The sequence below is a fragment of the Lipophrys pholis genome (genome assembly GCF_963383615.2).
Source record: "Lipophrys pholis genome assembly, chromosome: 4".
In the NCBI taxonomy this organism is placed as follows: Eukaryota; Metazoa; Chordata; class Actinopteri; order Blenniiformes; family Blenniidae; genus Lipophrys; species Lipophrys pholis.
The window spans coordinates 31,640,483-31,654,103 of NC_137637.1; the positions used below are offsets into that span (position 1 = coordinate 31,640,483).

Below are 13,621 nucleotides of genomic sequence, written 5' to 3' on the forward strand. Positions count from 1 at the left end.
AGCAAAGGTCAGAGGCGAGGACTCGCGTTGCAATTCCGGCAGAGCTCAACTGGGAAACATTATGGCTGCATTCACACCAACAATTGCAGAAAAAGCATGAGGCAACTTGGCAGGGACGCGACTTTACCGCTATCCTGGGGACCAAATCCTAATTGCAAATATCTATCCTTTAGTTTTATCACTATTTTTCTGTAAGTTGGCAAACACAAAAAATGATAAATTAAGATTTGGTTCTGTAGGCTCACTGGGAAAAGGTCACAGAAACACAATAAAACAAACATGGCCTCTTACTTCCACCTAGTGGTCAGAACCAGTACGCACTACAAATGTCACGTAAAAGCATTAAAACACACAAATACAAAACAATTAATTTTTATTTTTCACTTAAAATGTGCACGATAGCAACTTTATTCCCATAGGAATGAAGACAAAACTGCTCAGTCTTAACAAAATAAACTTAAACATAAAAAAATGTACTCAACAGAAAACAAAGAAAAAAACAGTCCGAGCACATTTCACAATTTCCATACAGACAATAAAAACAAAAATACTTAAACCAACAGAATGAATCCGTTACTTATAAACAAGATTTATTTGAGGACATCAAATAATAATTTTTTGACAGAATCAGTAAAAAAAAGAAAAAAAAAGAAAAAAAGAAAAGATGTCCGAGGCAGAGAAACGGTAAAACAGTCAAAGGGGGATTCCTCATGCCACAGTGGGCAAACATGCCGTTAACATTTCACATATCGAAGTGCGGACGTGTTCAGAAGAGATCACTCAAGTTCCTTGAATCGTGCAAACATGGCCTTGCGCACTGCTTGTTTGTAGGTGGCATGATCCCAAACGACGGGTTCCTTCTTCTTTCTCTGCTGAAGAGAAAATGTAAAGAAAGATTCAGTGAAGCGGCGCCACACACACACGCGCGCACACACACACAACGGACAATGATATTAAACTTCATACTTACAGGAGCGGGCTCAGCACCTAAACCAGGCCTCTCGCTGACTTTGCTTGTTTCCCTGAACAAAGAAAACAAAGATTCTGAAGTGTGACTCTCCAGACATCTTTAGAATGTTTACATTTCCGTCACGTTGAGGTATCGTCATTAGCGCCTACCTGGAGCTTCCAGCCCAGGTGTTGTGATGCTGCGGCTGTTGGTGGTGGTGTTTTCTTCGTTTCTGTTCTGGTGACTTGGTGGATTCTCTGGCGCTCAGCTGTTGGGTGAAATATTTCACTTTCAGTAACATAAAACATGATACTCTCCCCTCCACCTGCACTCCATGTCCACTTACTTCTTTTTCTTGGTTCTCCAACGCCTCAAGTTCCTTTTTCGACCTCTTGATCTTGAGGTGGATCTCCATATTTTGCTGATGAGATAGCAACAAACATTTTAGAAGCCAAATCTGCAAAGTCTGTTAAGTGTAGCTGATAGAAAATGGGGGGGGGGGGGTCGTACTTTGTGGAGGTCAGAAAGCTGCTGATGACGGATCAGTGCGTCCTTGTTGGGAAACTGTCTCCGACACAGCAGGCAGGCCATCTTCTTCCAGTCGGTCAACTTGTCCTCTTTATCCTCTGAATGGCCGCTCTGACTGCTTCTAGAGGCGTCCTCCTTATCTTCCTCCACTTCGTCGTCGCTTCCAGCAGCATAGTCGGATGCCAGCAGACCCAGAGAGCCCATGGGACGCTGGGACACGAGGCAGACGAATGTTAGGTAAGGTTATCCAAGTGACAATCACTGCCCAGACTTTATTTTTTCAATCAAGATAAATACTTTTTTTTAAAAAAGCAACCACATTAATTGAGGTTTTAACGATCTTTAGGAAGACCAGGCCATTTGAATAAAAAATGATTCCTACTTTTGATTTGTCATCCTTCTTGGGTGGAGCGAGGGGCTTCTTAAAAAGGTCCTCTCCACCTGAAATCTATTAAAGCAAAACTTATAGCTGCAACACATTGATTACTTATAAATGACTAAGAAGTACATTGACCAGCGAAAGCTGGTGAGGTAAGTCTTGAACCTTTCTCTCGAATATTGCGAAACCAGCATCCGCGGACTTGGACTGCCTCCTGTCGTCATCAAATCCTGTTTTCAGGACTGGAGATGGGGCGCGAACCGTATCTTTTTGGCGATTCTGGATCTTTGCCCACCGCTCCATATCCTTCATGATCTGCAAATGGCGAGAACAAAATTCTAAAACATATGCCCCTTGCACGTTGGCATTTGCTGTCCTGCTTCACTTGAATTCTACCTTTACAGCAGCGAGACTTTTTGGCTTCTCGTCTTTGTCCTTTTTAGACTCGTCGTCTTCCCTTTTGTCAGAAGCGGCTCCGGGAGTCGGGACGGCCTCCAGAGTGGTGCCCTCAGCTGAAACAGAAGCTGGCCCCGGCCCCGCGGCCTCGGTCACATCAGTTGCTGATGGTTTCTTCATTTCTAGAGGAGCGTCTGCTGCTGGGTTTGAAAGAATGGCCTGGTCTTCTGCAGTCATGGCCACAGGCTGGGCGTCTGTAGGAGTCCCTCCAGGGACTGGGATGTAAGTCTTTGACAAAGCGTCCCAGTACAAGTACTCCTGCGTCTGAGCGTTGTAAAAATACTAGACACAAAAAAAGAGAAATGACATTAAAGAATGAAATAAAACAAGGTATCAAAAATATCTTTAGGGTGGGTGAATTCACATTTAATCAGTTAAAACATCTACTTGTTGTTGTCAGGTGACATTGGTCTCGGTTGGCTAATGGAACACTGCAAAAGACCACCTTACACTACTCTGCAATAGCATCTAACTGAAAGAGAAGTTGAAATATGCTGCATTCTTGCCCTGGAGTTTGGATCATAGTACAGCGTCGTCTCTGGGTCGTAGTAGAAGCCTGACGTTGCATCATACAAGTAACTGGAAATGTCTGGAGTCTCCGGACCTGGAAGAAATGTCAAAAATGCAAATAAGACAGATGAAACAATAGCTGCACTGTGAACAGAAGTAGAGCTCTTAAATCATACCGATTTCATAAATATAACTTGTTTTTCTTACCATACATGAAGGCCTGTGCTCCATCTGGAGCAGCCGTCATCCCAGATGAATCTGTGGGTACATGAGAGCCACCAGCTTGGTATAACGGATCCACAGGTGGAGTGTCCACATAGCCAAGTCCCTGTGAGGAATGAAACAAGTTCATTATCCAGAAATCACACAAAATATTGCAAACACGTGTTTTTTTGTTTGCTCCTAGGTCTACCTGGTTAATGCTGGGGTCTGATGGGAAACCTGGATTAGGGCAGCCGGGAATCAGATCTCCTGGCAAGAAAAAGTGAATCCAAGTGAGAAATTTCTTTTTGTCTGGCTCAAGTCGCCTTAAGTGTTGTCATAAGAGTAGAAATGTATCCAAGGAAGAATCAATCACCTTGCATTCCAGGAGGTGCACCAACAGGGGGCGGTAGAGGCAGCATGTACGGCTGTAGTGGAGGTGGAAGTGTTGGTGGCGGCTGCTGCAATACGGCAACAAAAACAAGGCATGTGTTAGAAAACTTATTTGTAGTGAACATTTGAACTAATCACAACCTTGCTGCAGGAAAGCTTCTCATGTGGACCAGAAACCCTTCAAAGAGCTTTGATTAGGCTGACCAGAGTAAAGACCACCACATACCCCCAGCACGTTGGCCTCAGGTGGATATCCAAGGATAGACGTGTTCGATTTATCAAAATCTCTCCTGAAACTGAAAGAGGAACAAAACACAGCAAATTACATTCAACTTATGTCTACATAGCTGCACCATTTCAGGGGGAAAAGACCCCAAGAACATTAGGACTTACTTCTGGTTCTTGAGGGGTTTCGCCACCTCAGCATAAACTCGGACTCCGTCAATATACAAGGGCCTTGGCTTAGTGAGGAGCTCAACCAGACGTGTAACTTGCTGTAAAAGAACATACGATGGTTCAAGCTGGACGTCTGACAAAGTGCAAGACAAAATCCTGAACAATGGCAGTCCACCGTTTCTAGTATGCGTAGTTAAGAGTTATGAATAATGTAGTAAAATACAGGAAAGTGATTTCCCAAAGGCTCAAAGTATGTGTTATTTCTTTCTCTTAAAGAACGTGAGTAAGAGTTCTAGCTTACCTCATGGGAATCCATGTCAACAAAGCAAAAGCATTTTGTTCCCGGTGGCTTGCCCTTCACCAGACGGACATTTCTCTCATCCAGGTAAGCAAAGGGATCCAAAGCTTTTAGGATCATTTCGACTGTGGTATTGGGCTTCACATTCTTGATTATCATGGCTATGAAGGGAAAGAAAAAGAAAGTTCAACTAGTTAGGAAAAGTAAAAAGAAAGAATCTCGCATAATTTATCTTTAAAAGCTACGAAGATCAAAGCACTTGGATCCTCGTACTTTTGCTGTCTCTGAACACGGAGTCAGGCTGGTGTGAACCGGGGTGTGGAGGGTTGTGTTGGCCCCAGGCCTCTGCTTGCTGCTCTGGGTCTTGCTGTTGGAGCTGCTGGTCCACCTGCTGCTGCCAGGCCTCTGGAGTCAAGTCAGAGCTGCGCTGCCACTGACCGTGGGCCAACGGCTCCATGGGAGGATTTGATTTGGACCCATTCAGGTTCGTGTTCAACTCTTCTGGAGGACCTTCAGGTCTGGCTAACTGGGGTCGAGGGACTTTGTGATCCGATTCCTGATTCAAAAGACACAAAGGAAAACAATATATTTGATTCACTTGCGGAGAAATACTCCTGTACTCTGCACAAATCTTAATCATGAGATCATGGGTTCGTTTCCCTCGTTTCACTCACATGAACACCTCTCTCACACTCTTCTGGCTGGATATACTTCATGGATGTTGTTCTAGTGCCAACCTTCAGGGATCCCTAAAAGAAGAACAGAAAAGGCCATTCAGTATCAAACTACACCGTTAACACACAGCTAAAATAATAAAGACACTCAACATGCACTGTGGCAGGTTTAACCTTTCTCTTCAATACTGAGGATAAACTAGGCCGGTACCTTTGTGGAACGCCAAGATCCATCCCTACGACGCACAGTTTCACTGAGACTACATTAGTTTCAAAGAAATTATTGATTAAAGCTGATCATTTTCAGCATGGACCAGAAGATCTGATAACAAAGCCATGATAAGGAGATGGCAAAAATACTTTTGTTTTGCAAAATCCAAAATTAACATGCTGAACTTGTTTCTTTGTCTATACAAAATCTGTTATGCAATTCACTGTCAGTTAGACAAAAATGCTAAAAAAAAATAGGATGTTTGCCTGATAAATTCTCATAAAAACATTTGCTTAATTTTTTTCTCTCCGGTTTATCAATTGAGATTTTTTTTTTCTTAGAGTATCTGACCCTCAAGATAGGACGTTCACAGCGTAATATTCAAAAGGAAAAAAAGAAACTTTGTCGTTCCGAAGCCGACCACCCTCTCAGCGGGTAAAACGTGCAAACCAAACGTCTCTGTGAATGTCCGATTCCAACACTTGGAACACATTTGCACAGAGGCGATCTGAAATCTTTCCAGAGCGAGGTCAGAGAACATCTGAAGGCAGTTGGAAAACTGGTACAACTGTGCTTAATTCAAATACAGACTTAACCCCAGGCTTATAAGTGAAAGAGTATCATTGCAAGATGTTAATATACCGGTATATATGAGCAAATCACCCAACAGACACACTTAAAACAACCTAGAGCCACCTTTTACCTCGCAGGACACGTTCCAAGTGTGTTTTCAAATCTCTGATAATAAAATAACTGAGCATAACAACCAAACTTGATCATTTAGTGAGAATATAGTGGAACAGAATCTATTAAAGGAAAACAGCCAGAAGAAAAGAAAAAAAGACCTGCTACACATTCCAGCAAACATCACACAGACCGTCTGGTGATTCACCTTCACTCTTAGATTTGATCAAAATCTTTGTAATAAAAAGGCGTTCAATGATTCGAGATGTAAAAGTCACTCAGAAATCGCATCGAAGGTTGAAATCAAAACATAATCCACAGACGAATTCAAGACAATGTGCGCTCTTTGGCAAAAGTCAGATGAACTGGCAATTTTTTATTATTTTTTTGGCAAATGAGAATGTTGCAGAAGCAACAAGAAAAGGGAATGTGGAGCTTGCTCACGGGCAAGAAGGACCACCGATGGGTAAAGGAATAGAGGGTTCGAGGTTTGACTAACTGGAAGTGCGATGAGAAATCAGGGGATGAACAAAACTCCCAAAGATGAAGGAGGATCAGCACCACACCCGTGTCCTTCATGTGGTGAAGGAAATAGAATCACTGACGTCATGAGCTGAATTTGTAATCGTTCATAAGGATCTCCTGGGAACCAAGAGTTCCTGTTCCACATTTTAAGACAATAAATCGAGTAGCTCTTAACTAAAAAGCAAGAAGCCAGGGATCACCAAAATCAGACGACTTCATCCGCTCCAACCAAAATATGCTCCACAAATATTCATTGAAATTCAAAGAATAGTTCAGATATTGTTCCAAAATATTTGAACAAGCAACCACAGAACCAGACTGGTAGCAATGTTTAAAATCCAGGATGCCAGAGAAATACATATATTGCTAAGCAGGCTATATAAATCACCAATGCTGTGGCATTAGAATGACTAAATCTCAAGCTGCTTCTAATCATTCGCACTAGTTCACCATAACATTTCTGCACTTTGAGCTTCGCTCTGTGTGAAGTTTAAATAAAGAAAACATTACTGCGAAAAACCATGGAGGGGTTTAGCAAAATACATTTTAATCCCGCAAAACTCTAATCGGGATGCAATGCAAAGTCACCCAGCAAACTGTATCACGTCACGGCTCGTCAAAGTTCTGCCTGTTCAGAAAACTCAGTATCTGGCATCTGACAAGACCTTCAGACACCAACTGAAAACTTCTTATGTCCCTGGCAGTTGAAACAGAACCCATCCCGAACCATAACAGGCTGCATTTTCCAACAAAAGGAAAAAATAAAAACTTTAAAGAGAGCGAACGGTTTAAACCTTCAGCCGTAGTTTAGAAAAAAAATAAAATACAAAATTCACCATGGGCAGTGCGTTGGAATAAAATCCAGAATAACAACAACAGTACCCACACGAGCAATGCCCCCCCCCCCCCGGCCAAAACACCCTTAGCTGTCTAACACATTTTACACCTTCTGACTGATTTTTCCTTAAAACTATGTTTCTTTTATTTCAGTTTGACTGCAATAAACCTGAGATAGTAAACCATTGAAGGTCTGACTACAGTTTGTAGTTGATATTTTCTAGGATTGTTAAGTATGAGCTAAATACCTCTGGCACAAAAAGTACTGTGATTAAATACTGATATACCCATTGAAAAGAAAAAAAATATATCACTGTTACAAAAACAAAATAAACAGCTAAGAAACTTAGTATCCGTCATCATCCCCTTGACCATCTTGTGTTGTCCAAACATTTCTCTCCCACCCATCTATTTAAAAGCCCCCCCCTCCACCCCTCAAAATCCTCATGGGAGTGACGGCCTCCGTAGAGTGACGAGGATGGGCCACCTTGTTGGACTCCATGAAGTGGACTGCATCCTCGAGGTTTAAAAACTCCACATAGGCCATATCGTAGCTGTAACCTGGGGACAGCATTTGAAATACAGATGGGTTTTTGTTAGTCAACGTCAGAAATGACAGTCGCCCAGTGAAAAACAGAAGAAAAGCATTCGTGAATACATCGAGATCAATGCGAGCGAATTTTTTACACACAAACCTTTTTCGGACAAACTTTTTGTTTGTGCTCGGTATTTCCTAGTCAGGCTTCTGAGGACATCTTATATCAGACTTTGCCATGAGAGGCATTGGTAAAGCCAAGCCTTATCAGACAGATGCTCCAGACAGCTGGTAGTGAAAGTGTGCAATGTGGGCACCATAGAACAGAAAGACTTATATTGATATATATCACATTAACAAAATACCTCTTTCTGTGATTCTGCTTTGAGATATTTAGGCAAAATGATGGCCCCTGATATACAGTCTAAGCAAACAAAAAGGCTTGGCATCACGCGGGTATAGCAACCCGCTGAGGAAATGTTTCACTTTAGCGCAGATGTTTGGATCAGCAGGATGAACAAAGCACTAGCGAGGCGGTTTCCACTTCAAGTTTGCTGACTTCTTTGTACAGAGTACATTGAGAAAGTGTCCCTGAAGGACACATTCAGTGAGTCACCTGTGAGAGAGCTTCAGTGACTGACACTGAATATCCCTCTCCAAACGCTGCCGATATAAAACCCTAGGTAAAAACCTCTCGGCCCACATCCGCAGATATGGAAACAAATGGCAGAACTGAATCCCCGCTTTCTTGTTTACTGAGCGAGTCCACACACGACCACCAACGACAAAAGCAACCAAGAACATAAAAGAACAAATGCGGAGGTTCGGATGTCGGAAAAAGCGAAATATCGGGAGGGGGACACGTTAGCGGTCAACTGCCCCAAATCATCCCACAAAGAAACTTTATTCTCACCTGGCACGACGTTTTTGATCTTCATCCCCTGCATTGGCACACCCTCACGGACCGCAAAGGCACCAAGAATCTGCAAAAAGTGTGTATAGTAATCAAGAACTAGCTTTCTGCAACCTTTACCGACATGATTCGGCGTGTGCGTATCTTGTCATTTAATAAATTGCTTATCTATTCGATTACCTGCTCCATTGTAGCAGTCTTTGGGATACCAGTTATGGATATGATATTGGAAACTTTGTCCTCCACCGACGCGCTCCGGTAATCCTGATCCTTTTAGATAAGGGTCATTAAATGTTTAGCGATGCAAATATAGTCTTCACACAATTACTACGGACAACATGCACACATACCTGTGAAACGGCCTCGCCAAATTTCGGAGGCGGAACTGACTTCTGCTCTTTGTGGATTTTGTCTGGAGCTGGAAGCTCTTCAGGTTTGTATTCAAACACCCTCCCAGACGCGGTCCTGTAGTCGATGTCCCTGTAGTCCTGATCTCGTGGCTGCACAGCAGCAGGGTTTGGAAGGTCCCGCTCTGCCCCCAGCTTCCCCCTGGCAGGACCCTCATTGTGTGGAATATCTTTCAATCCTTTGAAGCAATCATTTGGCTCTGGATGCTCTAGTAAAGGTTGATTCTTCTCTTGGTGATAAGGAGGCCTTTCATTCCGGTTTGATTTATTTTGGACATGCTTTGGATCCCTTTCTCCAAGCCAGCGTTTACCGTCATTCTCTCTATCCTGAGGACAAGGCAGGGGACTAACTTCTGGGAGTGGATGGTCTTGTGGAACTTTGGCAATTGGTGGTAAACCCATGGGTGGAAACTGATTAGCACAGGGATAGCCAACATCCTTCCCTTGGAATTCAGGAGCTGGTTTGTCTCTTTCCTGGAATGGTGGTGGTTCCCGAACATTCACATCTCTGCCAAAGCCAACGGGGAATTTGGGCTCCGGTACATTTCCAATACCTTTACCCACGTTATAGAAAGGAGTTTTGTCCTTTCGACGGTTCTTCCATTCTTCTGCAAGCGTCATCTCCTCACCACTTCGATAGTCCATAAGGGGACTGCCACTGGATTCTGTATACTCTCTGTTACTGAACGGATCTCCTGCACCCATGAACTCCGGCCTATGAGGACCAGCGTCTGGTGGCATGTCTGCTCTAGCCCTGTCCATTGGAAGGCCATCATTGTTACCAAACCTTAAAGGAGATCGATCTCTACCTCGAAATTCAGTCGACGGTCCAGGACGATTTCTGAAATCCATGTCAGAATCAAATCCCCCTCTTTGATTAAAAGGTGGCCCACCTCTTCTGTCCATATCCATCATTCTCCTTTCACGTGGAGGCATGTCCATGTCAAAGCGCTCATTGTCACCCATACCCATTGGTGGCCTGTCATGCATATCCCTGAATCCATCACCTCGCTCCATAGGAAACCCCCTTCGTCCTTCAACGTTGGCATTATTAAATCGTGGCATGTCACCACGAAATGACTCCCTGTCACCGGTGTCCATAAACCTGTTGTTTGGTTCTCGTGGAGGAGGGCCCCTCCCTCCCATGTCTGGGTTCCTGCCTGGACCACGAAAACCAGACGAATTTAGTTTGTCTCTGATGGAACCGTCAAAATGTCGTCTGAGATTAAAGTCTGGTTCCTCTCCAGGTCTGAAGAACTCTCTGTTTGGTTCTCTTCCTCGCATATCCCGTGGATCCATGTCACGCCCCCTCATCGGCGGTCCATCCATTCTCCTCATGTCCATAGGTTGCCCATCTTGTGGCCGAGGGCCCATGTGACCCATCGGGCCCATATTCATCCCATCTCTCCCTCTGTAATCTGGCATAGGACGATCTCTGCCCCCAAACATTTCTCCACGGTGATCACCACTGTGACACAGATAAACACAGAACAACACACTGTTCAAAATGACATAGCAAGACAATGTTTGGCAAAATAGCTACTCAGTCATTTTAAAAGAAAATATCACCACACTTTCGTACAAAGCACATTAGCAATACTATAACTATGGTAATGTAATAGAATCGTGAGAAAATACTTAAAACCAAAAAAGAGTGCAACAAGTCCAGCATGCATGTAGACTGGAGAAATTACAAACTTTATATAGAAGGTTGACTACAACTGCTACTTTTGAAAACAGTGTACTAAATCTGGATGCAGAATTGCAGTGAAAACATAGACAAAACAACTTTATGATCAGATTATATTCAAGAGCAGGCAGCAACAATCGTGGACATTAAAGCTGCAGAAGTCTGTTGAGTGAGAGATTAAAATTACATCTCTAAAAACAGCCTGATGCTATGCGGTCTGAATTATTCAACCTGAAAGAGAAAATATTTCTATATGGCCTAAACCGTGTTTCTGGAAATGTAGAAAATCAACATAAACATCAGTAAGATATTCTATTTCTCTATTTATGAGCAGAAAAAAAATACAGTATTTTTCTTATACTGCTTTACTTAAAACCGAGCTAATGAATAAAAAATGTTATTTACCGAAAAGGTGGCCCTCCTCGCGGTCCTTTTCCAGGGCCAGGTCCATCCCACATGCTTGCAGGTCACTATTTTATCTGAAACAAAATAAATATATTTGCATCATTACACGAGGAGCATGTTGGTCACAGGTATGCAAGGCTGCTTTCAGACCTGCAGAGATGCTTTACAATCACTGAGCTGGAGTATGTACATACATAGCATCTGAGGGGTGAGACTTCCTGTTATTTCAAAAACATTTGGCTTTGTGTTGTTGAACATGACAATGCCTATGGTCTCAGTGTTAGCTTGGCTCAGGGTTTTATTTTCATTTGTCATTACCAGGTTACTGCTGTTACTGATGAAGCATATTATTTTATTCTGTTATCACATGAACATACGATGACTGGATAATGTAACCTGCATGTAAACAGGCCCATTGATGCCAAGTATCCCATCTGATATAATGATTCTGTTTAAAAATATCCTTTTAGTAAATAATAAATACTTTTTTCAGAACTAATTTAACAGTTTAAGAACTCATTCTGGGCATGCGTGTGCAATATTTTAACATTTTCAAAAGTGTGCATCAATAGCAAAACAAAACTAGACAATGAGGACGAACCATCTGCTAGGAGAGGTCTGATTTAGTAAAGAGAAAAGAACCAGGACAGGAAACAACAAACAGCAGACCAGAAGAATAAACAGTTAAAACTACTTGAACGTCATTGTAAAGCGATTTTAGGGAGATTGTGCAGCCATTATTTGCGCAAAGATCAGTCGAGCGCGCTGCACATTTTAACTATACAAATTTGCATGCAGTGTTATCCATCTTTCGCTCTCACACACCCTGTTAACTTTACATAAAAGAGATGTCCGTGTAAGATGGTATGTTGAAACAGAAAGATTGGAAACGCGTTTCAAAACGTCACCCACCTCTGGCATGTCGTGCGGACATTGACGTCATGTTGAAAATTAACCTCACAGATTATGTAAATGTAATTTTACAGATTAACATGCTTCACATCTCTCAGCAAAATATGTCAGTGCGAGTTCATTAGGTGTCACAGTATATGCAACTATTTAGAGCCTTTGATCAAGAGTAATTGTAAAACTACTGAGATTATAGTGTTAATGTGTAGATCTGTGCTACACTTTAACCAAATATTTGTTTACTCACAATATGTTGTAGTTGTAATATAGTTGTAGTATACCAATCACATCATATAGTGTCTGGAACGGCATCCTAGCGTCACTAATGATTATGCGCCAATTAAATACCCAATATTTATGCAAAGCAATCGGTAGATAGCACCCGTCATCGTATGTTGGCCAGGCTTCGGGTGTTTTGATCTATGTATGTTATAGATCAATGTCAATTTTTAAATCTAAAACGCATGAATGAGAGCAGGACAGCCTCACAGCAGTGGCCCGCTCATTAAAACCACCAGCAGGCCTTAAACATCTGCGCCACAGAACAAACACATACGGTCAAAGATGAGAGTGATATGAATGCAACGGGGAGAAAAAAAATAAATGAGTAATAACGTCAATGCAAGCATATGATAGATTAATAATTTCAAACTGATCGTGACTGTGTGTGTGTGTACGTGACGCTATCGGGCTAACAGAAACAGGCTAAACCAAGGTTAGCATGCGGCGAAGCTCGCTATTTCACCGACTTCGTGTTTTTATAGACACGGCGTGTTATTTCGAGGAGGTACCTCAGTTGTCAGTCTAGTCGAAAATGTGAGCAGCTGTCGTCCAGATCGTCGATGACTCGGACGAAATGAAGAAAAGTGCAGACGAAACGTTTTCTTCTTTACTGCAGCACAGACAGACAGTCCGCCTCTTCTTCTTCGTTTTCTGCTGCTGCTTCTTCTTCTTCGATTGTTGCAGGCACCTGCCTACAACTGAACTGCTGCCATCTAGCGGTAGTCAGATATTTGTCCAAAAGACTGCAACACAGTCTTTCAAGCATAATATTCGATTTTTGTACTTTAAAATAGATATATGAGAAAACATTTGTCTAGTTTGATCAAATCACTCTGTTACAATGGGAAAGACAGCTGACTTGACATTTGTCCACATGGTCAAACCTAAGAAGATGTCATGTGTTGTGCTGCTTTGCCTGGCAGGTTAGGGATAGTAAAAATATTTCCCTGATTTCAATTTATGAACCATCTCTATTTAAAAAGAATAAATAAATCTGAATGAGTTTCAACATCATCTGGTGATTGTATAGACTTTTAGCTATAGTTGCAGTAGCCTATTCAATTAGCGATGATTCCTTGTTCCAGGATCCAATTTCCAGTTTCTCAAATATGAGAAATATAGTTTTTAAATCCTATATTCTGAACATATAGGGCTCTGTGTTCATCTTTACTTGGTCCAGTTGAATCTCTCTACCCTTTCGACCAACTTCTTATTACTTTCACCAATGAAAGCTGGGCAAAGAAGGTTATGTTTTCATCTGCGTGTATGTATGTATGTATGTATGTATGTATGTATGTATGTATGTATGTATGTATGTATGTATGTATGTATGTATGTATGTATGTATGTATGTATGTATGTATGTATGTATGTATGTATGTATGTATGTATGTATTTTACCAACGTTTTACAAAAACTACTCACCCGAATTGCATGAA

The 13,621-nt window shown here is 42.1% G+C and overlaps 1 protein-coding gene across 2 annotated transcripts; it reads right to left on the reverse strand.

The window, feature by feature from the left end:
- Positions 1-357: 357 nt before the first annotated feature.
- rbm6 (RNA binding motif protein 6) lies at positions 358-12,840 on the reverse strand. Of its 2 annotated transcripts, none has more exons than XM_080461004.1 (23): positions 12,692-12,840; positions 10,992-11,065; positions 8,840-10,364; positions 8,670-8,759; positions 8,490-8,559; positions 7,529-7,602; positions 4,785-4,859; positions 4,384-4,666; positions 4,114-4,271; positions 3,810-3,910; positions 3,643-3,712; positions 3,400-3,484; positions 3,235-3,293; positions 3,030-3,150; positions 2,819-2,916; positions 2,253-2,594; positions 2,022-2,171; positions 1,860-1,925; positions 1,460-1,687; positions 1,296-1,370; positions 1,120-1,217; positions 971-1,022; positions 358-872 (listed from the first exon to the last, which is right to left on the reverse strand). In XM_080461004.1, exons 2-23 carry the CDS (start codon positions 11,042-11,044, stop codon positions 777-779), a joined length of 3,969 nt encoding a protein of 1,322 aa, XP_080317130.1. In that variant the 5' UTR covers positions 11,045-11,065; positions 12,692-12,840; the 3' UTR covers positions 358-776. The 2 variants fall into 2 exon arrangements, with proteins under 2 accessions (XP_080317130.1, XP_080317131.1); XM_080461005.1 differs by having other exon boundaries at positions 359-869.
- Between the last annotated feature and the right edge of the window lie 781 nt (positions 12,841-13,621).

Coding starts and splice junctions, on each gene's coding strand:
- rbm6 (XM_080461004.1), bottom strand. CDS start 11,044: ATGTGGGATGGACCTGGCCCTGGAAAAGGACCGCGAGGAGGGCCACCT. Junction 8,560..8,669: donor AGACTGCTACAATGGAGCAG/GTAATCGAATAG, acceptor CACTTTTTGCAG/ATTCTTGGTGCCTTTGCGGT. Junction 873..970: donor TAGGTGCTGAGCCCGCTCCT/GTAAGTATGAAG, acceptor TTTTCTCTTCAG/CAGAGAAAGAAGAAGGAACC.